Source organism: Chionomys nivalis, chromosome 10, assembly GCF_950005125.1.
Source record: "Chionomys nivalis chromosome 10, mChiNiv1.1, whole genome shotgun sequence".
NCBI lineage: Eukaryota > Metazoa > Chordata > Mammalia > Rodentia > Cricetidae > Chionomys > Chionomys nivalis.
The window spans coordinates 54,032,767-54,060,032 of NC_080095.1; the positions used below are offsets into that span (position 1 = coordinate 54,032,767).

At 41.6% G+C, this 27,266-nt stretch overlaps 2 protein-coding genes and 1 pseudogene across 2 annotated transcripts in view; 1 reads left to right on the top strand and 2 right to left on the bottom strand.

Moving 5' to 3' along the window:
* Window positions 1–404: 404 nt before the first annotated feature.
* On the top strand, window positions 405–22,885 carry Sav1 (salvador family WW domain containing protein 1). Its single transcript, XM_057782218.1, has 5 exons — window positions 405–797; window positions 2,498–2,944; window positions 12,734–13,004; window positions 19,317–19,460; window positions 21,643–22,885. Exons 1-5 carry the CDS (start codon window positions 704–706, stop codon window positions 21,848–21,850), a joined length of 1,164 nt encoding a protein of 387 aa, XP_057638201.1. The 5' UTR covers window positions 405–703; the 3' UTR covers window positions 21,851–22,885.
* Window positions 15,918–19,057, bottom strand: LOC130882690 (heterogeneous nuclear ribonucleoprotein R-like; annotated as a pseudogene).
* A 438-nt stretch (window positions 22,886–23,323) lies between the features above and the next one.
* The window catches only part of Atl1 (atlastin GTPase 1), a 76,671-nt gene continuing 72,728 nt past the window's right edge, over window positions 23,324–27,266 (bottom strand). Inside the window, exon 15 of the mRNA XM_057782217.1 lies at window positions 23,324–24,609. Coding sequence (XP_057638200.1) covers window positions 24,499–24,609 — 111 coding nt within the window. The 3' untranslated portion in view covers window positions 23,324–24,498. The remainder of the gene's footprint in view (window positions 24,610–27,266) is intronic.

Below are 27,266 nucleotides of genomic sequence, written 5' to 3' on the forward strand. Positions count from 1 at the left end.
AAGGGGGGGGAACACAGTGACTCAGTTTACATAGTCGTCACGCTGTCACCAGAAGGGGCACCCGTGTTGCTAGGTGAGGCCCTGGCAGTCGTTGAGTCCCGCGTCCCCGCCAGCCAGGGACACTCGAAGGCCGCCTTCCCTCGGCGCCCAGGACGCGGGGAGCGGTCAGGTCAGGGCGACCGCGGCTGCGCGGCCCAGCGGGTCCCGACCGGCCTGGACTCGGGCTCCCGAGCGGCAGGAGCCGCCCCGCGCAGTCGCGCTGAGGCCGCCGTGGTCACCAGCCCCAGCCCGTTAGCCGCCCGCCGCGAGTTCCCGCACGCAGCGGCGGGGGAGGGGCGGCTGGCGCGGCGTCGGCTTTCCCGGCATTCCCAGCGGCGCGGGGAAAGTTTACCGGACGTAGGCGGCGGCCGCAGCGGTAGCGGCTCCCGGCGGCGGCGGCGGCCGGACCATGGCCCTGGCGGGCGGCCCTCGGCGGTGTCGCGGAGCCGGTTGACTTCCCGGGAGGAGCTGCCCTGCGAGTGAGCGGCGGCGGGCGCGCTGAGCGCCGCCAACATGCGGCGGAGCTTACGGGTGGGCGCGGGCGGCGGAGAGCCGAGGCGGAGGCGGCGCCGGCCCGGGAGGCGGCGGCGGGCGGCGAGCGCGCGGCCCTAGCTAGGCTGCTGGGGCGGCGGCGGCGGCGGCGGGACGGGCGTCGTCGGCGAGGATGCTGTCCCGCAAGAAAACCAAAAACGAGATGTCCAAGCCGGCCGAGGTGCAGGGCAAGTACGTGAAGAAGGAGACGTCGCCCCTGCTGCGGAGTGAGTGTCGCGGGGCGGTGACGGGCGGGGGACCCAGCGAAGCCCCGGGTGGTGCTGGAAGTCGGACTCTAGGGAAATGCACGGCGGTGCCTGCTGTTGGAGGAAAAAAAAGTGCTCCGGCCGGGGCGCTTGTCCGCTGGGTACGTCGGGGCGTGCCCGGGGTCTGCGACCACCGTGGCGACAGTCGCCCGCGCCCCAAATATCCCACACTCTAGGCTGGTCTCCTTTGCCCTTCGGCGGGACACAGACTTGTAGCCGCTGTGGATCCAGAGCCGCCTCGCCACTGAAGTATTCGGAGTAGGTTTTGCTCCTAAAATTTCCCAAAAGCAAAGTACTCAGAATAATTTCTGCCGTAGCAGGCAGGTTACTAACTTTCTTCCCTCCTCTCTCTAGGGTATGTTCTGTCTCCTCCTCTAGCTTTTCTCCGTTTCCAGTAGTTGACTCAGAATTTTTCAACTTGACCGTCTTGGTTTTCCTTTTAAGATCTGTGTGGATTCGGAAGTTAGAGAAGGAGCTAATCCTTTGGTTCTCATTCTAGGAGCTGGGCCCCTTGTGTTAGTAACGTACTTTCCTTCTTGGAAGCTGGTAGTAACCGTGTGACTTAAATTAAGCATTACCTCATATTGTAATTGGGAAAGCTCTTCACAGAGGTTCATAGTATTTGCCGAAGATCACGAAGAAAGGGGTGGACAGCATTATTTTTTCATTGTGACCATGTGTGGAGCCTTCCAGGTTATGTGACTAATTGTAGTGCTGGACGACAAAGTTGGTCGGTAACTTGAAACTTTTATTTGTAATCGCTTGTCTTTCTTTTTAGCTTGCTTTTTGCTGCAAATAAAGTTTATTAAACATTTCTTGAAATCATGCAACATGTTGAGTTTTTGAATCTTTCAGTGAATACTTGATACAGTTTCTGTCATAGACTGTTAATTATTCCAATGTTAGGATAGTCTAGTGTTAGCTTCTGGCACCTTCCAGTATCGTCTACTTAATGAATTCAGAATATGTGCTCCATATCCAGATTTCCTCCTGTTGTAAAGGCATTTGCTTTCTAAGGAAATCTAAGATGTCCAATTGCTAATTCTGTTTTCAGCAGTTCATTATCTTGTTTTGAGTTCTCTGTTTTGAAAGGAGCCATATTCCAGGCTTATTGTTTTTCAGTAGATTGAACATTTATGTGCATCTTTGGAACTTGATTTTATTTTTCAGTTTCCACACTGAACTTTTTTGCTTTCTAGTTTCGATAATTGTACCTAGAACTGGGTAATTCTGAGAATAGAAAGACAAAACTATTAATTTAAAAATCTTTTAAAAGAAATCTGCCTTGTTTTGGAGGAGCATTTTTTATTGTAATGAAACTTTGTTTGCATGAAGAAAGATTCTTGGCCATACTAAAATCAGATAAAAACTAAACTGTAGTCATATGTGATGCTGGTGACTGCATTGATTTGTTAGATTATTTTCAGCCTTACTGACATTGTATCATATTATGTATGGCAATATACAACATCAGCTCAGTTGTAGCTGAGTTTACACACAGCACATTAATGCAGATTATAAATTTATTTGCATGGGAAAATAGTACACATATTGGCTTAAAATTTAAATTTGTTTTCTGAAGACCTTGTTATTTTGATATAAACAAATAACTTTAGCAGAGTACTATTTACTGAAATGGTGATTTCATTCTTTGATTGCAGATCTCATGCCTTCGTTCATTCGGCATGGTCCAACAATCCCAAGACGGACTGACATCTGTCTTCCAGATTCAAGCTCTAATGCTTTCTCAGCTTCTGGAGATGGAGTAGTTTCAAGAAACCAGAGTTTTCTGAGAACTCCAATTCAAAGGACACCCCACGAAGTACTGAGGAGAGAAAGCAACAGACTGTCTGCCCCTTCCTCGTACCTTGTCAGGAGCCTGGCAGATGTTCCGCGAGAGTACGGCTCATCACAGTCGTTTTTAACAGAAGTTAATTTTGTTGTTGAAAATGGAGACTCTGGTTCCCGATACTTTTATTCAGATAGCTTTTTTGATAGTCAGAGAAGGCGGCCACTTGGAGAGCGTGCCCCAGAAGACTACAGATACTATGACGGCAACCATGATCTCTTCCAAAGAATGCCACTGAGTCAGGGGAGGCACACTTCAGGTAACCCGACATCATAAATAACACAGTGATTTATACTTACTGATATTTTAATTTAAAAGGTGATCTTCCATGGGTTTTCTTGGAAAGCAAAAAAAAAAATTCCATTTTGCCATTCTTGCTTGTGCTTGCTTGCTAGTGGTTTTTAACCTACAATGAATGGCAGAATTCTGTATCTGTTCACTATGCCATCATATTAAACTTGGTGCTTATCTCAAGACCATCTTGACTGTTAACACTTTGGGCTTAAAATGAAAAACTTAATGTCTCTAGTTAGATTGAAATTAGATTTAGATTTGGTAGAGTGAGAAAGGTAAGTCTGTAGGCAAATTGGTCTTAAACCTCGGAAAGGAAAAGGGAGGCGGAATGACTGTGCTAGGTATACACAAGTGTGGGCAATTGCATGCTTAATGATCTAGCACGGTTTCTCCAAACCTGATTTTGTGGTCAATACCCGTTTCTCAGGTTGGTCAGAAGGCTCACCAAATAGCTAATTATGTGTAAAACATGCCGTTTGTAACAGGCGGGAAATATTTACTGTGATGCAGGGCTGCACTGTTTCCCTTCTGACCTGTAGGTGCTCCTCCAGGAGTTGAGGGATGTGGCAGCCCTACTTCATTCCTAGAGTGCTCATTACTGTAGATGAAGTGGTGCAAGCTAAAAAGAAAACTTGTCCCACCTAGTAAATTGTAAGCTCTAAATTTGGCAGGATAAAGATAAATGTGTGAGGCTGATTGGCTTTTTAACAGCCACACTTCTGATAAACTGACTCAACAATTTGGAATACCACTGTTTTGACAATAGGAAAATTACCTTCATTTAATATTAATTATGTGTCTAGCATTTTCTTGATCCTCTTGGGATACCTTATTTAGGGAGACAAAACCAGCATATACACAATAGTCCTGTAACAATTAGTGGCTATACTTTGTAGTACTAACCGTTAGAGACAGTCAGAAGAAAGATGGTGTAACTGGAGTACTTGCAGGAATGTATGCTCCAAGGAGCAGATAGGATTTGAAGTAGCCTTTGAGCTTGGACTTGACATTAACAGGGTAGAAGAAAGACATGTTAGGTAGAAAATTGAGAATACCCATTGCAAACAGAGTTGTGTGGGTTTACATTTAGGAGACTATATTCTTATGTATTTTAAGAAATATGATGTAAGGGGGAAATGGAGATTTGTGGACCAACAGAAAGCTGAGACTTGAAAACAAAGAAACCGATACACATTTCAAGGTCAAATGTCTGGGGAGGTGGCTCAGTGGTTAAAAGTACTGGCTACTCTTCCAGAGGACTGGGTTCATTTGCTGGTACCCACATGGCAGCTCACAGTCCTTTAACTCTAGTTTGGGGGGATTTGATACCCTCTTCTGGCCTCTGCAGGCACTAGGCATGCAAGTGGTTCACTGCCCTCAAGATCTAAAAGAGAGCATCAGATCCCCTAGAAGTGGAGTTATACATGGTTGTTAGCTGCCATGTGGGACCTGGGAACAGAACCCAAATCTTCTGCAAGACCAGCAAGTGCCGTTAACCTCTGAGCTATCTCTCTAGTCCCCAGTGGTTAATTTTAAAGCAAATTAATGAGGCCCTGCTTCAGACATTGGAAGGGACAAAGGGAAAGTGGGACACACCCAAAATCATAGAACAGGGCCCCTAGTAGGGCTCAAGAGTCAGATACGGTTAGCAAAGCACCGTGGTCCACAGGATGTGCTAATAAAGGAAATGAAGCGAGCTCCGAGGTTTCAGATCTGGAGACTGATGACAAAGTTTGCCAGCTGAAGGAGAGCAGAAATAACAGCTGTGTTTATTGTTAATGCAGACCGGCAGTTCTCAACCTTCCCAATGCTGCGACCTTTGTAATACAATTCCTCATGTTGTGGTGACCCCAACCATAAAGTACCTCTTTGTGACTTCATAGCTGTAATTTTGCTACTGTTATGAATCGTAATAGAAATACGTATGTTTTCGATGGTCTTTGGCAATTCCTGTGAAAGGGTTATTCACCCTCAAAGGATTGAGAACCACGGGAATAGCTGATTTGTTGAGTTCCTTGCACTCACTTTCCCGTATGTGTATGGCAGTGTCACTGATAGCTCAAACGGATGGAATATCCAGTCCAGAGTTCTGACCCGTGAATAGCTCCAAAAGTCTAAAAAGGTTTTTGAGCATGAACATGACACTATACCAAGGCAGTTTTTAAAAAAAATAGTTTTGCATGTGCATTCATGTGGGTATTTTAAGACACAGTCTCACTGTATAGCCCAGGCTAGTCTGGAATTTACTATGTACTCCAAACTAGCTTCAAATTTGTTAGTTTGAATGATCCTCCTGCCTCTGGCTTCCTAGTGCTGGGATTACAGGAGTAAGCCCTCGTAGTTCATTACCAACATGACAGCTGCACAGAAAATACTATATGAAATTATCTTCAGACTGCTTTATAAGAGAAAAATTACATGAATTTGATGTTCAGACATGCCCAGGATATTATACTACACCAATTCCAAAATCTAAAGCTCCATTGTCACAAGCATCTGGATAAGGGATACTCTACCTGTAATTGTTCTGTCCTTAGCTTTCTATATGTTATTTTATTACTTGTTTGTTGGTTGGTTTTTGAGATAGGGTTTCTCTGTGCAACTTTGGAGCCTGTCCTGGAACGTACTGTGTAGGCTAGGCTGTCCTCACAGAGTTCCACCTGCCTCTGCTTCCCAAGTGCTGGGGTTGAAGGTGTATTCCACCACTGCCCAGCTAACTTTCTGTCTTTTAAATATGAAGAAATGAATTACCAAGTTGAAATCTCACTTTAAAATTCTGATTTGTAAAATATCATTGAGGAAATACTATAAATTAAATTTCTTCCAGTCTCTCCTAGGAACAGACATCATTTTTGTGATGAAGGCAGATTTTAAAACAATTTCCCAGTCACAGAAAGTACAAGGTCTGGGAGATATCTCAGGCCCTACACTGTTACCTGAGCAAGCATGAGGACCTGAGTCCCATTGCTAGAGCCTTGCCAGGAATGGTGGCCTGCTCTTGTAACCCAGCAGTGGGCTTGAGGCAGAGATAGATACATGGATCCCTGAAGCTCATTGGCCAACCAGTCTAGCTGAAACCATGAGCTTCAGATCACTGAGAGACACTGTCTCCAAAAATAAGTTTAGAGAGCAGGTGAAGAAAAGGCCTCTGATCTAAGCCTCACAACATGAACGTGTACCTGTGTGCACGTGTACACAACCACAGTATTGTATGCATACTATATATACAATACACATACAAAGAAAGTACAAGTTAATTGGGCATTTTTCTAAATAGAATATTATCTTAAAAGTAACTGGGTGGTGGTGGTGCGGACCTTTCATCCCAGCACTCGGGAGGCAGATCTCTATGAGTTCGAGGACAACCTGGTCTGCAGAGTGAGTTTCAGGACAGCCAGGGCTACACAGAGAAACACTGTTGAAAAATAATAAAAAAGTAAGATTTGATTTTAGGTTTTAACCAACATCTACTTTTACTGTAAGTAGACTTCCTTCCATTCTGAGTCTCTCGTGTTAAAAAAAAAAAATGCCTTTTTGTTTGTTTGTTTTTCGAGACAGGGATTTTCTGTGTGTAGCTCTGACTGCTCTGGAAACTCGCTATGTAGACCAGGCTGGCCTCCCGAGTGCCGGGGATTAAAGGTGTGTACCAACACCGAGCTGCTAATTTTTAAAATTACATCTGTCTTAGTTTGGGTTACTGTTGATATGTCAAAATACCATGATCAAAGCAACCTGGGGAGGAAAGGTTTATTTGGCTTACAATTTTATATCATTGTCAAAGGAAGTGAGAACAGGAACTCAAAGGACAGAAACGTGGAGGGGGAGCTGATGCAGAGGCCATGGAAGAGTGCTGCATGTCTGGCTCAGCCTGCTTTCTTATGAACTTAGGACCACCACCAGCCCAGGATGGCACCACCCATACTGGGCTGAGACCTCCCCCATCAATCACTAAGAAAATGCCCTACAGGCTTGGGACAGCCAAGTCTTATAGAGAGGCATTTTTTCAACTGAGACTCCCTCCTTTCTGATGACTCTAGCTTGTGTCAAGTTGACATAAAACTAGCCAGTACAATGTGTGTGTGTGTGTACATACGTATGTGTGTACTTACGTATGTGTACAAACTTGCAGGAATTGGTTCTCTCCTTCCACCTTGTAGGTTCTGGGAATCAAACTTAGGGCTTAGTAGGAAGTACTTTTACCCTCAGAGATCAATGGATCTCTGAACCTTGCTGACTGGCCAGTCTAGCTGAATTGATTAGTTTGTTCTAAACTTGTTTTTATAAGGTTTTAAAGATTACTAAAGAAATAAAAATTATAAGAAATTAAACTGAAAGTTTATTATCAGAGTTTATTTAAAAGTACTGAATTTGTATTCAAGTAAATGTGCAAGCATTTAGTTAACTAGAATCACCTTGTGGAAGCTGGTACAGCTTTATCTTTGTGAGCAAGAGAAGCAGCAGTTGTCTTAGTTCAGTCCTGAAAGCCCTTTCTCAGCGTCCTAATATGACAAAGAATGTGGTATTTGGTATCTGTTACTGTGGTGCTCATGGAACTCAGCATTCCAGAATCCATTTTACTATCTCTAGGTACTGAATTTGGAAACCAGAATTTTTAAGATTTACACGTGTTAAGTCTTAGACAGCTTCCTGGTTGGTAAGGTTTTTGAAGGCATACCTGGTGAAGCTTCGTAAAGACAGAGTATTGGTTGATTCTTCCTGGAAAATCCTGTCCTTAGCTTATAAATGCCTAGTTTATATTTATTGAAGCATATTTGTACAGTGCAGCCATACAAGTAGAAGCTGTTTATTTACCAATAAATGTCAGTTACTATTTTCTGGCACTAATTTAAATTATGGAAGACTGATTTTTTTTTTTAAGTTGTAGCTCAGAAGCAGAAGTTTTTTCCCATACTGATTAAAATTGGTGGCTGGCTTGTTTTCTTTGAAGAGTATAATTGATATTCTGTTGTTAAAATGATATGGTTAGCAATGTTCGTCATGTGCTCTTACACTGTGGTCTTTGGTAAAATAACTCCGGAACCTTTTTCCTTCATGTGGGATGGTAACGAGTCTCTGCTGGAGTTCCGCGTGGATGTGGTATTGTGTGCATCGTACGCCCTGTGTTAGAGTTCCGCGTGGATGTGGTATTGTGTGCATCGTACGCCCTGTGTTAGAGTTCCGCGTGGATGTGGTATTGTGTGCATCGTACGCCCTGTGTTAGAGTTCCACGTGGATGTGGTATTGTGTGCATCTACTCCATGTGTTAGAGTTCCACGTGGATGTGGTATTGTGTGCATCGTACGCCCTGTGTTAGAGTTCCACGTGGATGTGGTATTGTGTGCATCTACTCCATGTGTTAGAGTTCCACGTGGATGTGGTATTGTGTGCATCTACTCCATGTGTTAGAGTTCCACGTGGATGTGGTATTGTGTGCATCTACTCCATGTGTTAGAGTTCCACGTGGATGTGGTATTGTGTGCATCTACTCCATGTGTTAGGACTGGTTTCTCTCTTTGTGATGTTAAGTTAGGCCTTGGTCTCCATGTGAGCCTGGTTTACTCACCAGGAAGGACTCCACCAAACTTACCTGTTGGTTTTGGAAATCAGTAATGATCCTTTTTGTACAAACTGTATCATTTCTTCCGATTTATTAGTTGGAGTTCTTAAAGAGTTTTCTTTTATAAGTACTTTGATGGTTATTCATATAGGAAAGATGGGGTAAACATTAGATCTTTCCTTTTATTTACTATTTTTCAGAGTAATAAAGTGGTACCCCAGCCACTTCCAAAGGTAAGTAATGAAATGTTTTTTTATGGGGCATCTTCATGACATAATAGATAACTCTTAATTCCGAGATTTGTTCCAAGGTTTAACTAGGTTTTTCATTAATATCCATTTTCTGTTCCAAGATCCACTCATGTCTTTGTAGCCTTCTGTGGCCTCTGCCACTTTCTGAGTTATTTTATTTTCTGTGGTCCTGATGGTGTTGATGATTGCATGTTAGACATTTTATAGAGCCCCCTTAATAAGACTTTATCTGATATTTTTCTCCTGATTAGATTGAGCTTATTTTACTGACTTTGAGAGGTAGAGGATGGAGGAGAGAAAGGAAGAGAGATGAAGAAGAGAAAGAAAAAAAATCTATTGTGTAAAGAGGTACACAATATCCTTGTGCTATTACTTTGGCAGATTTCTCCACTGGACTTGACTCTTTTATCTCCTTTTTTTCTTTTTTTGGATGGGGGTCGCTAACACTAACGCACTTTGAAGAGGGCAAATATATTGAGCTTTCCCTGTTGGGGTGGGGAGATGTAATCTGTGCAGTTCTTCTGTAAGTATCCTCACATGTGAAATTTCCATTAAGTAAGTTTTCTCTCTTTAATCATTTTGTAGTTTCTATCTTACATATATGTGTTTATTTTATAATTTGGGTTACAGTGTGATTTTGAGTCATTTATTGTCTAAGTTGTTCCAACTTTGAACATTAGAAATTTTCGAGATGACTTCCATATTTTACTTTTTAATAGTTCTGAGACTTCAGAATGTTAAGCACATGTGATTGCTGCCCTCAGACCTACGACTAGTTGTTTTCATCATGAACTTGTAGATTTTAGTAGATAATTGCTATCATGGGTAGCTCTCTTGTTTGAACTGCTCCCTGTGGACACTCATCCCATGAGATTGTTCTCCTTTGGTCTTCTAATGTGCCCAAGTGGTTGGATGTTTCAGACTCCTTTTGTGCCTGTTCTGTGTCAGACTTAGAATCAACCACTGATTCAATGAGCCCTCAAGGAACCTTTTCTTAGGGATTAGCTTCATAGTATTGGGATTTGCTGCTACTGGATGGATTATTGCTTCCAGAATTTTTCAGTGGACAAATGTATGAAAGACATTTGGGTATTAGTTCTAGAAACAGTTTCATCAATTTATACTGTTTTATAATGTTTTACTCTTTTGGCTTTTTGAGGGGCCTGCCACCCATCTCTCAAATCACACAGGAAGGCTTACTCTTAGTTATGAATGCCTGGCCTTAGCTTGGCTTGTTTCTAACCAGCTTTTCTTAAATTATCCACACTACAGACTTTTGCCTCAGGACTTTTATCTTTCTTACTCTGGCTGGCTGGGTGGCTGGCCCCTACTTTTCTTCTCTCCCTATTCTCTTGCTCCTCTTTCTTCTCCCAGAGTTCTCCTTCTCTTTGTGCTCTCTGCCTGCTAGCCCCACCTATCCTTGCTCTTGCCTCGCTATTGGCATTCATCTCTTTATTAGGACCATCAGGTGTTTTAGACAGGCACAGTAACGCAGCTTCACAGAATTAAACAAATGCAGTGTAAACAAAGGTCACACACCTGAAAATAATATTCCCTAACATTATACTATTGTTTATTTAAATGAAGATCCTAGATTTTTGCTTTTTGTGAGCCACCATGTGGTTGCTGGGAATTGAACTCAGGACCTCTGGAAGAGCAGCCAGTGCTCTTAACCACTGAGCCATCTCTCCAGCCCGCTAGATTTTTACTTTTTGCTTTAAAAAAAAAATCATTGTAGAACATGTGAAACATAAAATTCACCATCTTTAAGCATGTTGAGTGTTGCTGTGTGATTCTGATATTTTGTATGTTCACATTGTGTTGCCATGCTTGCAGATATTTTTTCATACTGAAAATAGTTTGTTACAATGACAATTAAGATGCTACTCATTTGTCCACCTTTATCCCAGAACCCTGGAGACGGGGCAGGCAGTTCTCTATGAGTTTGAGGCCAGTCTGGTTTACATAGTTCAGGCCATCCAGGGATACAAAATCATTTCTATCATTATCCTTCCTTCTATAAATAACCAGTTTCATTTTTGTTGTAATGTTACATTTTAGCATTTTATGAAAACAGGTATAAATACATGTATGTGTGCATATATATATATATATATATTCCTCATGTTTATTGATTTTTTTTTGATATGTTTTACTCTAAACTCAGTAACAACAAACGTTTGAGTTTAGGTGGGTTGGATATCAGCAGCAGCTCAGCTGTGTGCTTCTGACTCGGGGCCTCTCATGAAGTTTGTAGGGCTTCACCAGGGCTGTGACATCCATGTCCTTAGCTACATAGTTTAGAGACTACTCCCGAAGCTGGTAACAATAGGCTTTAATTTTTGCTGGAGGCCTCAGTTCCCCATTACATGCACTATTTATGACATTAAAGCAGCTGGTTTTACCGAGTGGTCCAAGGGGAAGCACATGAGCTTGACAGGGACAGAAGCTGCCTGGTCTTTTGTATCTTGGTATCAGAAGTCACATACCATCCTTTCTGCCATAAACTATTGCTCACAAGGACAGGTGAGTACCAGGAGTCTGGGACGGCGGGGCCCATGATTGGTTTAAGTATGACTATAAAAAGGAAGCGTATTGCCTGTACTTTTTCACTTCTTGTTGGGGGGGGGGATAGAGAAGTGGGAGACAGGGCTCTCTCTAGCCCAAGCTGGCCTAGAACTCACTGTGCAGCCTAAGCTTACCTCAAACCTGTGGCATTCTTTGTTCCAGAGTCTCCCAAGTGTTGGGGTTACTGGCAAGAGTCGCCATGCCTGACTGTCTCTCTACTCTTAATCTCTCAGGGTAGAAGTAGAGAGTATCTTCATGTGTGGTGTGCAGCCCAGCACTGTGCTCTGACCTATGCACCCAGTAGTATAACCATCTACTCTGTCGGTGTCGGCACATCTCCAGCCTTCTAGAGACTGCTGCAGTGCCCAGCCTTCTGCACTTACCATTATGTGTTAAGTGAATAGTTTTTAAAACGCCTGCCAATAACAAATATTTATTTGTAAATTTATATCACATCCTTTAGAGATTCAGAGTTTGAATAGAAGCATTTCTATGCAAACATACCTTAATGTTTCTTCTAAATTATTTTTTGTTGTTGCTGTTTACACATATACCAAAATGACTGAAAAAAACACTGCTCTTCTAATCTGAGCAGGGGATTCTAACACTTCAGCATATTGTCAGTATAATTTCAGAGGAGTTGAAAAATGAGTTTATTGCAATTTCTTAAAGTTAAACATTTTGCTTAGCTAAAGATATTATATGGTATATATTTTAAAACACATCACTTAAATGGAAACTTGACTTGATTTTTTTTTAAATATTTATTATGTATACAATATTCTGTCTGTGTGTATGCCTGAAGGCCAGAAGAGGGCGCCAGACCTCTTTATAGATGGTTGTGAGCCACCATGTGGTTGCTGGGAATTGAACTCAGGACCTTTGGAAGAGCAGGCAATGCTCTTAACCACTGAGCCATCTCTCCAGCCCTTGACTTGATTTTTAAGAGCCATTATAAGTGTTGTTATTTCATTAACTCCTATTCTAGTTGTGGTCAGGTATGTTGACTGTATGACCTGCCTTGATAATCCCACTTAATAATTCTAGGGCATAACTAGATTCTTTAAAAAAATTATAAATTGGAAATGGTTTTGCAAGCTTAGTTTTGCTCTTTTTTATTTTTTAGATGAAATGTCAGATCTTAAATCTTGACTGAGATTTTTCGTGTCTTCACTTTTCCCTTTAGTAATGTAAATATTTAAGTATTCCTGTGCCCTGGTGACAGAAGATTCAAACAAACTCGTGTTTGTTTCAAAATCCAGCTCTACTTTCTCCTTCTAGTTTAATAGTAATGACTAATGCTGTGGAAATTTTATATTGAGATAATCATAATTTTAACAGATAACTGAACACTTGCTTCATTTTCTTTTCTCTGCAGGTATTGGGAGAGTTGCTGCTACATCTTTAGGGAATTTAACTAACCATGGATCTGAAGATTTCCCCCTTCCCCCTGGCTGGTCTGTCGATTGGACAATGAGAGGGAGAAAGTACTACATAGATCATAACACAAACACAACTCACTGGAGTCATCCTCTTGAGCGAGAAGGGCTTCCTCCTGGATGGGAACGCGTAGAGTCATCAGAATTTGGAACCTATTATGTGGATCACACAAATAAAAGGGCTCAATACAGGCACCCCTGTGCTCCCAGGTAAAGTAGCTGCTTCATTTCTGGCTTTCTGTTTTGAGAACATCCTGTGTTAGATTTTGGTCTAACATTTTATGAAGAGATAAGCATCTTGAAGCTTGAGATTTTAAATAGTTATTTCTCAAAATTGATATTTATCCTAGGTATATTTCAGTAATGAATGATTTTAATAATTAGATTTTAAAAATATTTTCTGAGAAACCTGAAACAAATGTCTTTGTGATCATATTCCAACTAGAAGAGATGCCAGAAGCCTTTTGTTGTAGATACCCAGAAATTAAAGTTAATAATCATCTGTTGTTCGTCTTAAATTCTCATCAGGTAGACCCACCTCCTAGTAAGTCAGAATATACTTCAAAATTTTGACATCTTCCTGTTCTGACACAATTTCAACTTCTGACACAATTTCATGTTGTTTTCCTACTGAAGTAAAAGTTGGAATGGAATAGTCTAGCTTCTTAGTACATACAACCAGCAATTCTTTGGGCTGTTCTGAATGATACTTTAAGCCTTGTGCTATCTAGTATTATAGCCAGTTGTCATGTGTGGCTATTGAGCAGTTGAAACTTGGTTAATCCAGTTGAGATTGCTGAAATTGAAAAATAGACACTGTACTTCAAACTACATATAAAACTGTATTAACTTAATAGTGAAGAAACAAATATTTCACATTAATCATGTTTAAGCTGCAAGAACTGAGTACTAGTGGGTAAAATGCCATAAGCATATTGATAGGTACTGCCTAGGGTCATCTGACTAATACAATTTGTTGGTTATGATGGATCATAATTTTAAGAAACATTAAATTCATGAGAATACATTTTAGAATTACCAAGGCTAATTCTAAACAGGGTTAACATCAGTGTATTTATTGCTTTAAACATTTTATATTTAGTGACTCAACCTTGAAAGTATTTTTTTCCAGTGATTTACATTTGGTAGCATGTAGCCAGCTTTATTGAATGGCTTCATGAAGTTGTTGAAGAACTGAGCCCATGGGTATGGTCCACTGTCCCACAGTAGCAGTCTTCCAGCCAGATTTAAAAGGCCACCCTCTGTTTCTCACATCCGATATTATTGTAACGTGTTGATGGTTTGTAAAGTTTTCCAAATGATTGTCCTCTCAGAAAGTCAGCACTTCCCAGTTCACAGAGTAGCATTAATAACTGCTGGATTATATGACAGTCTTTATACAGAACCTGTAACTTAGACATCAGTCCATTAGCTCTTGGGAAAAGTCATCTGTGGTAAGAATTTATTGTCCACTTTTACAAATCAGGAGTTAGAAGTAAAGTACAGTAAGGCAGTTCTCCTACATTTCATACAAATTATAGGTGATTAAAACACAGGCTGGGCATGGTCCCTCACACCTTCAGTCTTGGTACTTGGGAGTTAAGGCCAGCCTGGTCTACATAGAGAGTTCTAGATAGGGCTATATATTGAGATCTTGTCTCAAAACACAGGCATATTTGATTTCAAAGCATATGGTATCAATTACCATTTCCCTTTGGATCCACTTATTAAAAATGTTGAAGATATAATTAGTGCAATTTTCATGTTATCTTTAAAATGACAGAGTTGGAGCAATGACTCAGTCATCATGAACACTTGCTGCTTTTTCAGAGGTTCTGAGTTTGGTTCCCAGAGCCTGTCAGGGGTCTGTATAGTGGCCTGTATCTCTAGCTCCAGGGTATCTGACACCCACTTCAGACCTCCACAGGCACTCCGTGTGTGTGTGTATGTGTGTGTGTGTGTACACACAGATATAAATATAATCTTAAAATAGACCGTTAACCATAGTAAAATCTAGACCTTATTTTAATGCCAGTTAAGCAAGCAGTGACCTTTTTTATATTCATGTCTTTTATGTTTAGAGGCAGATTCATTTGTTTTGTCTTCTTGCCTGAAATAGCTCAGTCTGGTGTCCCAGAATTCACTCTGTAGCCTGCAGGTGTTGAGTACTTTGCACCTTAACAAACAGTTCAGTCCTATACAACTATTCCTTCCCGCTCAGCTTACACAGGCTGTTAGTGCCAATTGAAACATGATCCTTTTTAATTCTCTATGATTTAAAGTAGGCTCTAGGCAACTCCCAGTTGCTTTCCTAACCTGGCACAATGCCCAGTACTGCTGCACTATATACCCCGACCTCACCTTTTCAGTTAGCAGGAAGGAGAAAACAATTCTCTTTTGTTTTGAGAAAAGCTATAGACCTTTCCAATGTATATGTTGGCAAATCACAAGTTATTTGCAAAAATCTGTGCCTATAAGCCTTGTATAAAGGTTAAAACTAAGGTTAGCTTTTTTTCACCTTTGAAGCTGTTCTTAAAAAGAATGAATACCAGCCAGAAGAAATGTCTTAAAATAAGAAAGGTGTTTTTTTTTTCAGATTTTTGAGTTTTATTAAAATTTCACATGAACAAGAAATTGGAAATACAATCACATCAAAGAACAAACTATCATGGCTTTGTAGAGCAGACTTCAAAAATGTCTGAAATTGTAATAATTTAAAAATGGTTGACCTGCTCTAGGGATGCTAATTGTACACACATAGCTTATTTCCAATACAGAAAGCCTTAAGTCTGTTCAGTTTCCTTTCTGAAGACTACTAAGGCAGAGCACTAGCTTGTACCTTTATTTACAGCATACTTCATACACCTATGGAATCTGTTCTGAATCCAGAAAAGTAAAACTGTCCAGACCAAAGGTTCTGATTTAACAGATTGTTTCGAAGCTAAAATGAAACCTGGAACAATAAAAGCATAATAACCCCACAGTAAGGGAACTCTGCGAGCCCAATAATGTCCAAGAGCATTTATGGAAATAAGAAAAATAAAAAGCCTGGAGTGTGTACACAATAATGATTTCTTCACTTGAGTACAAATGGCAGCAAACTACTACTTCAAGATGGAACAGTTAAGCCAATTTTGTTTTGAAGAATATAGATCTAGAGCCAATCCTATCCTGCCAGTATCCTTTAGAGCTCTCACTCATCCATTTCCACTGTTGCCTCTAAATATCCTGATAAAATTCTTGGTCGTCATTATTGTAACCATAGTTAACAGAATAGTTGCCACCTTGCTGAGCTGCTGATCTATAGGTTAGGAACACCAGTCCTGTTGGCTGTTGGCCTTAGGACACCTGGAGTCAGGCTGGTTGTATCCATCTCCTTTTTTTTTTTTGCCTCCTACATTGCCCCCTCAGTTCCTGAGTCCCACAAGGACCATGGCCTCTCTGCTGTTCCACAGGACCCCCTCTGCCACTTCTTGAGTCTCTTGGTGGTCATAAATATGCCCCCCTTCTTGTTTTTTTACTCTTTTACTCCTTGGGGGCCCACCATCCAGCTTCCAAATAATCACACAGAGACGTATTACTTATAACTGCCCAGCCTTAGGTTGACTTCTTTGTAGCCAACTTTCTTAACGTAAATTATCCCATCTACCTTTTGCCTCTGGGCTTTTGTCTTTCTCTATTTCTGTATTTCTTTTACTTCTTACTCCACGGCTGGCTGTGTAGCTAGCCCCTGAACTCCTCCTCTCCTCCTTTTCTTGCTTTCTATCTTCTCTCCCCAGATCTCTCCTTCTATTTATTCTGCCTGCCAGCCCTACCTATCCTTTCTCCTGCCTCGCTATTGGCTGTTCAGGTCTTTATTAGACCAATCAGGTGTTTCAGACAGGCAAAGTAACACAGCTTCACGAAGTTAAACAAATGCAACATATCTTTGCATTCCACAGCATAAACAAATGTAACACATCTTAAAATAATATTCCACAACACCCACTCCCCATGAATAGCTAGTTCTACCTCACAGACACTATGCTCCTGGGCCCCCTTAGTGGTGGTGTAACACCTCACCCTCTCCCTCCTCCTCTTCCTCTCACTGCATAACCATCATCATAGCCGTAGTGTAGGGATCTTTGTATCCTCCACAATAGCTGTGACAATCATAACCATAGTAATCATCGCAGTAGCTTTCATACTGTAGTATGAAAGGATAGATATGGAGGGTAGTCATATCTGCCTCTCCCCCCACCATGACCTCAGCAGCTTATTTGGAGAAATCGTCATATGTAGCACTTCTGCAGGCCTACCAGCTTGGCACTCTTTCCTGTTCTTCTCTGATGGCTTAGCGGAGACGTTTCAATCCTTCCCTTCTGCTTCTTTTCCATTCACTTCAATCAGAGCCTTAAGAGTAGCTCTTCTGTTTTCAAAATGAAGAAAATGCATAATCTTTGACTTCTTCAGTCCAGCTCTCCAAACTCAGAAAATGACTTTTCCAATATTTCTTCCGTCTTCGTAGTAACCAAGTTTTCACAAATAAAACTTCACATTAGCCATGACTTTTGAATCTGGTTCTTCCACAGGGTCAGCCCATTCAGCTGTGATTTAGTCAATGTCCTATTGCTGTGAAGAGAATATTACCCAGCCACTCTTATAAAGAAAAACATTTAATTGGGGCTATCTTACAGTCCCGAGGTTTAGTCCGTTATCATCATGTTGGGAAGCATGGTGGCAGGCAGACGCAGATGGTGCTGGAGATGTAGCTGAGAGTTCTACATCCGGATCACAGGCAGGAGAAAGAGAGACACTGGGCTTGTCCTCCTAGTGACACAACTTCATCAAAGCCTCACCTACTCCAACAAAGCAACACCTCCTATAGTGCCACTTCCTGGTGGGACCAAGCACTCAAATCTGTAAGTCTGTGGAGGCCATACCTATTCAAAACCACCACAAATTGCTAACTCCATTTCCCCATAGTTTTATTTTTCCACTCATGGGTCATTTTCTGGCTTATGCTGCTGACTTCTGATCTTCAGATTGATGATAGAGAATAATGTCTACCAAACTCTCTGTAAAATCTGTGACTTTACTAAACTCTTCCAGAATATTTTCTTTAGTCTTACTCTTTGGAAAGTCTGTTGTTTGCCACAGAAATGCACACTCCCAGGTGTTTGCCAGGACAAATTTCATAGCTCTCACGCAGTTTAACTGCTGCTGGGGCAGCTTCCTTCCCCAGAAGGTGAGAAACACATATCCTCTGTCCTGACCAGAGTGGGTCCATCATGAGACAGAACCAGATGGATCTATAGATCCCAGATGGGACCAACCTTCTTACAAAAGGATACCAACTCATCCACACAAAAGTCTCCTGGATTTTACCTATGCAGACCTCTGTTTCAATTCCATGTTGCACACCTGAGTACACACTGTCTGATGGGGGACCACCATACTTCCTGTGTCCTGTGGTTACATCCAGAGTATAACCATCTTCTCAAGCAAGGCCTTGACCTTTGCTTCATCAGACCCCTTTGTGGACTCTTGCACCTTGTCCTGTTTCTCTCTTTGCTTTATGTCTTCATAACTCCACATAAAAATGCACCTTTGTTTGTATAAAATGGTGAGAGAAGACTTTTGCTTTGGGCTTATGCCACAGAAAATCTTTGTCTCCTGAACATGAGATAGTGCATCCTTGGACTACTGTAGTCTAGACAGCGCTTTCTTCATTAAGCAGGAGCATCGGTTGCTCTTTTCTCAAGATCAGCCTATGCTGCCAGCCCTGTCTGAAACATTTCATCAAGCCTTTCTGCCATCTTCTGCGGGAGGCCTGTGTCTATCGGTGTCTTGTAGAGTTCTATGTGAGCTACACTGGAAGTATTCATGGGTTCTTCCTCTTTGAACTATTCTGCCTGGTTAGCTATTAAGTGTCCTTCCTTCATATCTTAGCTCAAAGCATATAGGATGAGGATGGGGTGGGCCCATACATTGGCACCTTGGTCTCTTGGCTCAGGTAACCCTGGGATTGGCACCCGACCCTCAGCCTACCCCACCTCCTTAGGAGCAGCCTAGTTCTCAACACATCCCATTCGTGTGTAGGTCAGGCCTGACTGCCAACCAAAGGAGAAGTGCTGGAGTTGGGAATGCAGAGAGCGTCCGGGTGGGGGCGGGGGCAGAGGATCTCTGGGCCAAAGGACCAGGCGTCAGAAGGCTGAGGAATAAGCAAGGGAGAGAAGGCACCTGGATGGGAACCAGGCCTAAGGGAGCTGTCTCGGGCCCATCCCTATCCACCCCACCTCCCTTAACTTGGGTGTTTATCTATCACTAATAGCATATCAGCTTCCAAAAGATGGAGTGTATGTCCATACAGTATAGTTAAAAAAATACTCAGACCCTTATCATAGAAAGTTCTGTTAGGGGAGGAAGATTTTGTTTTGGCCAAAAAGCACATTAAAAAGCTTTAAAAGCTGTATAGTCATCATAATTTCTGGCCTAGGTGAAGGGCTTCTGTTTTAATAAATGTGAATTCTTTCTTCTCAGCGTCCCTCGGTATGATCAGCCTCCTCCTATCACATACCAGCCGCAGCAAACTGAAAGAAATCAGTCCCTCCTGGTCCCTGCAAATCCTTACCATACTGCAGAAATTCCTGACTGGCTTCAGGTTTACGCCCGAGCCCCGGTGAAGTAAGTGAGCACACAGCACCAATGTCTTTGGGGTCTCTTAACAGGCTTAAGAAGTACATGCTGGGGTTGGAGAGATGGCTCAGAGGTTAAGAGCATTGCCTGCTCTACCAAAGGTCCTGAGTTCAATTCCCAGCAACCACATGGTGGCTTGCAACCATCTGTAATGGGGTCTGGTGCCCTCTTCTGGCCTGCAGGCATAGACACAGGCAGAATATTGTATACATAATAAATATTTTTTTAAAAAAAATAAGAAGTACATGCTTAGCTGGGCAGTGGTGGTGCAGACCTGTAATCCCAGCTCTTGGGAGGCAGAGGCAGGTGGACCTCTGAGTTTGGGGCCAGTGGGGTCTACATAGTGAGTTCTAAGACAGCCAGGGCTACACAGAGAAACCCTGTCTTGGGGCGCAGGGGAGGTAAAGAAGTATCATGCTTTTCTTATAATATTGGACTTTTATGTAACATTTAAGAAAGGATATCAGAGCTTACAAAGTTTGACTCTTTGATTAGAGGTAAGAATTCTTCAGAGATGTCTGAATCCTCATTACTATGTGTCCAGACCTCCGATGATGGATACATAAGAATACTAAATGTGGACAAGTTTAATATTTGTTGTTTTCTTTTACATTTTTATAAGATTAACATATAAGCTGATGTAGTATTTATATCCCCCCCCCCAAAAAAAAAAAACAAGGTAAGAGCTTGGCATACAGATGAAACAAAGCAGAACACTCTTGGAGATTAAGTTCTTTGTTAGGAATTCTGAGTTTATTTCAGGGATATTATAAGTAAATTAAACTACCTGAATGACAGCAGTTCTGGGAAATGCTTGAGCTGTAACTGCTTCTTCGTGTAACTCAGTTCCTGTTCACAAGGAGTTAGGTTGCCCAGGTTTCTGCAAAGAAATCAGTCTAAATTAGTTAAGTTTCCAGTCCTCCAGGGCCAGGAAGTGGAGGTCCAGCGAAGCTGTCCCGAGGCTCTGCTGGGCTTCCTGCTGCGTACCCAGGATGGCTGCTTCAGTCGCTCTCAGTATCTTTTTTTTTTTTGAAGCCATATATATTTTTATATTAGATAGTCCTTTTGGAATAAAATGGCAAATGTACCCATTAGATATAATTATTGAAAATAAACCTAGAGTTTGTAATTAATGCTTGCTTTTGTCTGCCCTGCAGTGATGAGATAGGATTTAGTAACATAGGTACATGGCTTTCTGTGTTTACATTCCTCTAAGCATGGACATTCATTCTGAAAACTGAAACAGGATGTGGATTTTGGAAATTACAGAACCACTATAGTTTGCAGTTGATATTAATGGTTGCCCAGGTCTAATATTAAAATTGATTCTTAAAATAGATGGGCAGTCTTTAACCAAAAGTAATAGTTAACAGCATTTTCCCCTTCCTTAAAAATAATAGTGTATTTGGAGCTGGAGAGAGGGCTCAGCTGTTAAGGCCACGGGGGCTGCTCTTGCAGAGGACCCAGGTTCAGTTCCCAGCACCCACATGGCCGCTCTCCACTGTCTGAAATTCCAGTTTCAGGGGATCCAGTGCCCTTTTTTGGCTTTTGTGGGCACCAAGCATGCATGTGGTGCACAGACACATCGTGTGGGCAAAAACACCATACACATAAAAATAAATCAAGTTAAAAAAAGTTCTCAAATTTAAAAAAAAAATGTGTACTTAGGGCTGGAGAGAGGGCAGTTAAGAGTGCTTGCTGCTTTTGCAGAGAACCCTGGTTCAGTTCTCAGGAACCATATAGTAAAAATTGTCTAAACTCCAGTTCCAGGGCATCTGATGTCTTCTCCGGCTTTCTTGGGCACCAGGCCTGCACACAGTGCACTTACATGCATGCAGGCAAAGCATTCATACACAGAAAAATGTAAATGCATTTTAAAAAGAGAGAGAAGTGGAAAGGAGTGTATTTAGAGCCATGTGCAGTAGCATGCTCCTGTGTTCCCAGCCAGAGGAGGGTGAGGCAGGAGGGTACCCTGAGCCCAGGAAGTCAAGGTCAGCGTAGGTCCCCAGCTCAAAACAAAAGAAACAAAGTATCTGAATGGCAGGTTTTACTAACTCAAATATTTTTTAAATAAAAGTTAGTTTTACTTATAATACAACTGTCTATAAAAAGTACCAGTTTATTGTTGTAAATACACATGTATTATGTTATGAACACTGTTTTATGACAGATATGACCACATTTTGAAGTGGGAGCTCTTCCAGCTGGCTGACCTGGACACATACCAGGGAATGCTGAAGTTACTCTTCATGAAGGAACTGGAGCAGATTGTTAAGATGTACGAGGCCTACAGACAGGCTCTTCTCACTGAGTTGGAAAACCGCAAGCAGAGACAGCAGTGGTATGCCCAGCAGCATGGCAAGAAGTTTTTAAGTTAACTTTATCACATCCAAGTTTTGTAAGAGCTTTAACATATTTTCAGATAAGTGACTGCAAACAACTACTTTAGTTAATAAAGGCAACTTACTCTTTGGAATTATAAAATTCTAGTTTTACATATATTTTGTTACCAAAATTTTTCTTTTATTGAACCAAAAAACAGTCTTATCATTTAAAGAGCTGATATGGTATACACTTCCAAATGCTGTCTATTAAGAAGCTGCTTTGGTAGTCTTGAAAAGGAGTGCAGGAAGAGAACAGCATCATGACCAGGCGCTGGCAAACAGTCACTCTTCTGACGGAATATACTCTTGTGCAGAAAAAGGAAGAGGGTGAGAACTTAATTGTGGTGTGAAGTACTTTCTGGAATAAGGTGGATCGGCCATTCCCATGGGTGTGCTGGGACCTTTATTGTGATGGACTTGTATACAAAGTATGTGGTCATCTCCTCCCCCTCCTTCCTAATGTAAGGGGCACCTTTGCAGCGGGCCATAGAGCCTTTCAGCAATACATTGAACACAAGACCTTAGCCTGTGTGGGGAAGGCGTGTGCAACTGTTACTAATACTGCTTCTTTCCTTTGAGCCAGAGCACAGAACTCCAGTTAGCAAGGCTCCGGTGAGACACAACGCAGGCTTCCTGACCACATAGCACACTGCCTGCACCAGGCTGGGCTAAGCTGCCAAAAATGACAATCAGGGATCCAGTAAGAACTCTTGGTCACTTGTAAGTTTTATATTGTCTTTTCTATCTTAGAGAAGTATTTGTCATAAAGGTTTAGAAACAAGCCGTTCTTCCCCATTTTTCTTGCCTTTGGCTTATACTTGTTTATAATTAGTGCCAAACACTTGATTAAGATAAATTTATGGAACGTCCACCTGTAAATCTAGAATTCTGTGAGTTTCCTAGCTCTTCAGTTGTGCTTACAAGTGTTGTGAATATGTATATATTTTAGTTTAGTTTTCCTAAATTTAAGCACTCCTTGTTAGAAGTGAGTTTGAATTATTGATAAAATTTTGTGTTTGATTTTATATAACAAGTTATTAAATATATTTTTGTGGAAACCGTCTGGTCCTTGAGTCCATAATTTGGTGTCTTAGAGTCAGTACGATGTTTGGTGCTTTTCTGTTCAGAAGGCCCAGTAGCCAAGGAAGCCTACAGTGAAGGGAGGCTCAAGTGTGGCTGGTGGGAAAGGGAGTTTACTGAGCGTAAGGCCGGACTGACTCACAGCTAATGAACTGCGTGTCTCTCCTGTCCCTATGACTTTTTGTTCACCATTACTGACACAGTTAATGCCTGTTTGGGGCTCCCAGATCCGTAAGAAGCATTACCTTTCTCCCGTTATTACTCCCCCCCCCTCCCTTGAAAACCTTTTTGTTCTCAAGACAGGGTTTCTCTGTGTGTTCCTGGCTGTCCTGGAACTCATGGTGTAGACCAGGCTGGCCTCGAGTTCACAGAGATCCACCTGCCTCTGCCTCCCATGTGCTGAGATTAAAGGTGTGTGTCACCATGACTCACCTCCCACCTCGTTTTTTATTTTCCTCTAAGGGGTCTGGTTTACTTAATAAAACTCCATAAAGAGTTCAGTCATTAGAAATAAATTATAGACTCACGGTTTCCATGACCTGGAAGGATGCTGCAGACAGCAGCACTTGGGGAGGAGGCAGGATGATCACAGTTAAAGGCTGGCCTGAGCTGCACGGCAGAACTGTGTCTAAAAATATAAAACAATAAAATGAAACTTTTTCTTAAACCAAGTCACAGGAAAGAACCTAACAAGATTAGCTCATGTTTCTTAAGTTTGAAATGGTATCAGAAATAGTGTATGGTCATGCCATCCTAAACACCTACACTTCTCATGAAGTGGTATCAGAAAGAAAATGTATCTTGAATTAAAGTGGAGAGAGCCCTTCAAGCCACATCAGCACCCCCAATAGTTCTAGAGTCAGTAAGCATTTGTTTTACTGTTAAGAACCAGAGTAAAGTTTAATAGTTGACATATTAAAAGAATAAACCTATGAAGAATACATTTCTGATGTGCCAAATGAAAAAAGACAGTGCAGGGAAACTCAAACACATACAAAACAATTTTTGTGCATTTTTGATCAAGAGATTTACATTCTATATTAAGTCATAAATATAAAAGAAACAATGTATAGTTTTTGGTAAAGCAACTTTTAAGCTCTTAAATATATTTCAAGATAAGAGCCTCTGGTATGTATAAGATTATATAGATTAAATCAAGCCTGCTGAGTTATGCTGTACTTTAACAAATAGCTATGCAAAATAACTAAAATTTTCTATAGAAATTAAATGAGCATATCCAAACCTGGAGTGCTATCACACAATACTTAATTATAACCCAGAGTAGAACTTAGTAAAGTCAAGCAAAGCACTTCTACTGCCCCCAGATTTACAAATACCTGAAATGATAACAGCATATTTTAAGAAAAAAATCAGGAAACTGCACGTATTAACAAATAACCATGCATACATACATCCGCTTATCAGTCACTGGAGTAAAGGATCGAACTGTCGGAGTCCTCGGGTGTGTGGCATTCATTCTGCTCAGAAGGAAGCACTTTGAATGTTTGCATGGAAACAGACTTTGATAGCTAAGTGGCAAGTGGTCATGCACTGAAATCGACTTAGATTTTCTTCTTTTCTGGTTGCTCAGTGGGCTCTGACTTTGGTGCAGGAAAAGCTTGGTGATAGAGATGTCTGTGGGTTGCTGCTGCACTGTAGAGCTTGTAGAGAGCCTGGGAGGTAAGAATCAGGGTTGCAAAACAGTGAGCACAAGGTATACCTTCCCTCCTCCCCCCATAGTACTATATCAAATTCAGCATTTTTGTATATGGTGTGCATGTATGTGTGCGCAGGTATGGCTGGAGGCCAGAAGTTGTTGGGTGTCTTCCTCTATTGCTCTCCACATTGTATATGAGGCAGGGTCTCTCAGCAGTTTGGTCAGTCTAGCCAGCAAGCTTGCCCAGAGAATTCCATCTCTACCTTCTAAGCATAGGGATTATAGGTGGGCCACCACATCCACCTGATATTCAAAGTGGTTATTGGAGACTTGAACTCAGGTTCTTACCCTTGGGTGGCAAATGGTTTACCCACTGAGCCATCTTCTCAGACCTGAACTGATATTCTTTGTATCATCCTCTATCAAACACAGACCTAGGGAGGGCTGGAGAAATGGCTCAGCAGGTTAGAGCACTGGTTCATCTTCCAGAGGACTTGGGTTCAAGTCCCAGTATCCACATGGTGGTTCACAACTACCTGTAACTCCAGTCCTAAGGGACCTGATGCCCTCTTCTGGCTTCCACTGTTACTGCATGCACATTGTATACAGACGTCCATGCAGCTGAAACACGCTGACCAATAACTAATATCTTAAAATGTATTTTCAGTTCCCTGGCATGTGTTACTGGTTGAGCTTCCCAAGTTTTTACTCTCTGACGGCACTTCCTTTATCTTAAACATCTCTTAGCATACTGTCTCCCAGCCCAATTGTTTTCCATGTCCCAGGGACTTGTGGACATCTCAATGTGAATATTGCCAGTTTTACACAACTTAGACCTGTAATTTCCATTGTGAATCTATTGTTTGGAATGGGCTGTTTTTCCATTCTTTGTGTGCCGGGTCAGCTGAAGAGGTATTGTTCCTTCCCCAAGCTGGGCTCCCCTGTTTACTCCTTTACTCCAGAGACTGATAAGCAGATGTATGTATGCATGGTATTTGTTAATATGTGCAGTTTCCTGATTTTTGTCTTTAATATGCTGTTATCTCAGGTGTTTTTAAATCTGAGGTCAGTAGATGTGTTTTTGCTGGACTAAGTTATAGTAAGGGTTATAATTAAATACTGTATGCTATCACTCCAGGTTTGGATATGTTCATTTAATTGGGATACATGTTCTCCTGCAGTATTTCCTGCTGTACAGAACCTTGTTCAGAAACACCGCTTCAGAACGCCTTCCCTCACTGAAATGACCTCTGGTTATTCCTTGTATTATTTTAGTGAATCAAAAGAATGTTAGGGTTTTTCTTGAGATTTGGTCTCACTATGTGATCCACATTAGCTTCAAATTTATTATCCTTCTCCCCCGCCCCGCTGAGTGCTGGGCATGTTGCACATTTTTGGGTAGTCTAAGAATCACAGTTTTTCCTCTTAACTAGGGTGTATGAGCTATCCCTCTGACTGTCACAAACTGAACACTCAATTCTGACTCACTTACTCTTGAGTCTGTAGTTTAATATTTTTAAGAACTGGGTAAAAGCTTAATATTTAGCTATTCTCAAGAAGTTTTTCATTTGTGATTCTATATAGCTGTTTTTTAAAAAGGTTTATTAATGTATCTTATGTATATGATGCTTTGTTTTCATGTATCAGAAATGTCATATATATCATATGTATCATAAATATCAGAAGAGGGCACTGGGTCCCATGAAGTGACCTGCTATGTGGGTGCTGGGAATTGAACTCAGGACCTCTGGAAGAGCAGCCCCTGCTCTTAGCCACTGGCCCCTATAGCTAGCCCATCCTTGTTCTGATATGTTCTACTCCTGGTATACTTAATTCCAGTTTTCTTCAAGTATTAGGTTCCTCCACCCAAGGTTTTATCTACAAAGTTGAAATCTGTTTTGTCTAGTGAGTTTAGTTTGCTTTTTACGTAAAGTAGCGGTTATTGACTTTAAAATATTAAATGTTCCATTGGGATTTGATTAAAGGACATAATTCACTCATATAGTCGAGGAGAAACTGAGGAATTAAGATTAGCTTTGAAAAAAATGATAACAGTTCTGTAGACATCATTTTTCTTAGTGTAATCGTTTCTGGAAATGCAGCTTCTTATCCATACACACATGGAAAGGAGAAAGGAATGCTGGTTCACAGGCCAGGTTTGAGATGTGCAAAGGAAGCATGGATGCATCCTGTTATGGAACCTTCTTAAAGTAGTCTGCATCTAAAACACCCTCTGTGATGGCATTACTCAGATTGCAGATCTGCTGGCTTCACCGCAGAAGAGCAAAGGACACAGTATGATCAGTCTTCATGTTCAACCTTATGGGTTTTGGAATCCCTATGGAAACATCTCTGGGTATTTCTATGAAGTTGTTTCCAGAACTGGGCAGAGAAGACCCGTCCTCAGTGTGGGCAAGGCCATCTATCCCATGGGCTCTGATCCCAGAGGGAATAAAAAAGAAAGATGCTTAGCCCCAGCATCCACCTCTCTCTACCTCCTGCCTGCAGCTGCCTCGTGCTTCTGCCACCATGCCTTCTCTGCTGCCATCTCCTCTTAAACTGAGCCAACTAAACCTTTGTTCCTGCATGTTTCCTCTTGTCCAGTATTTGACCACAACGGGGAAATTAAATATGCAATATTAGAGCTTAAAACATGAAATTTTCTACATTGGA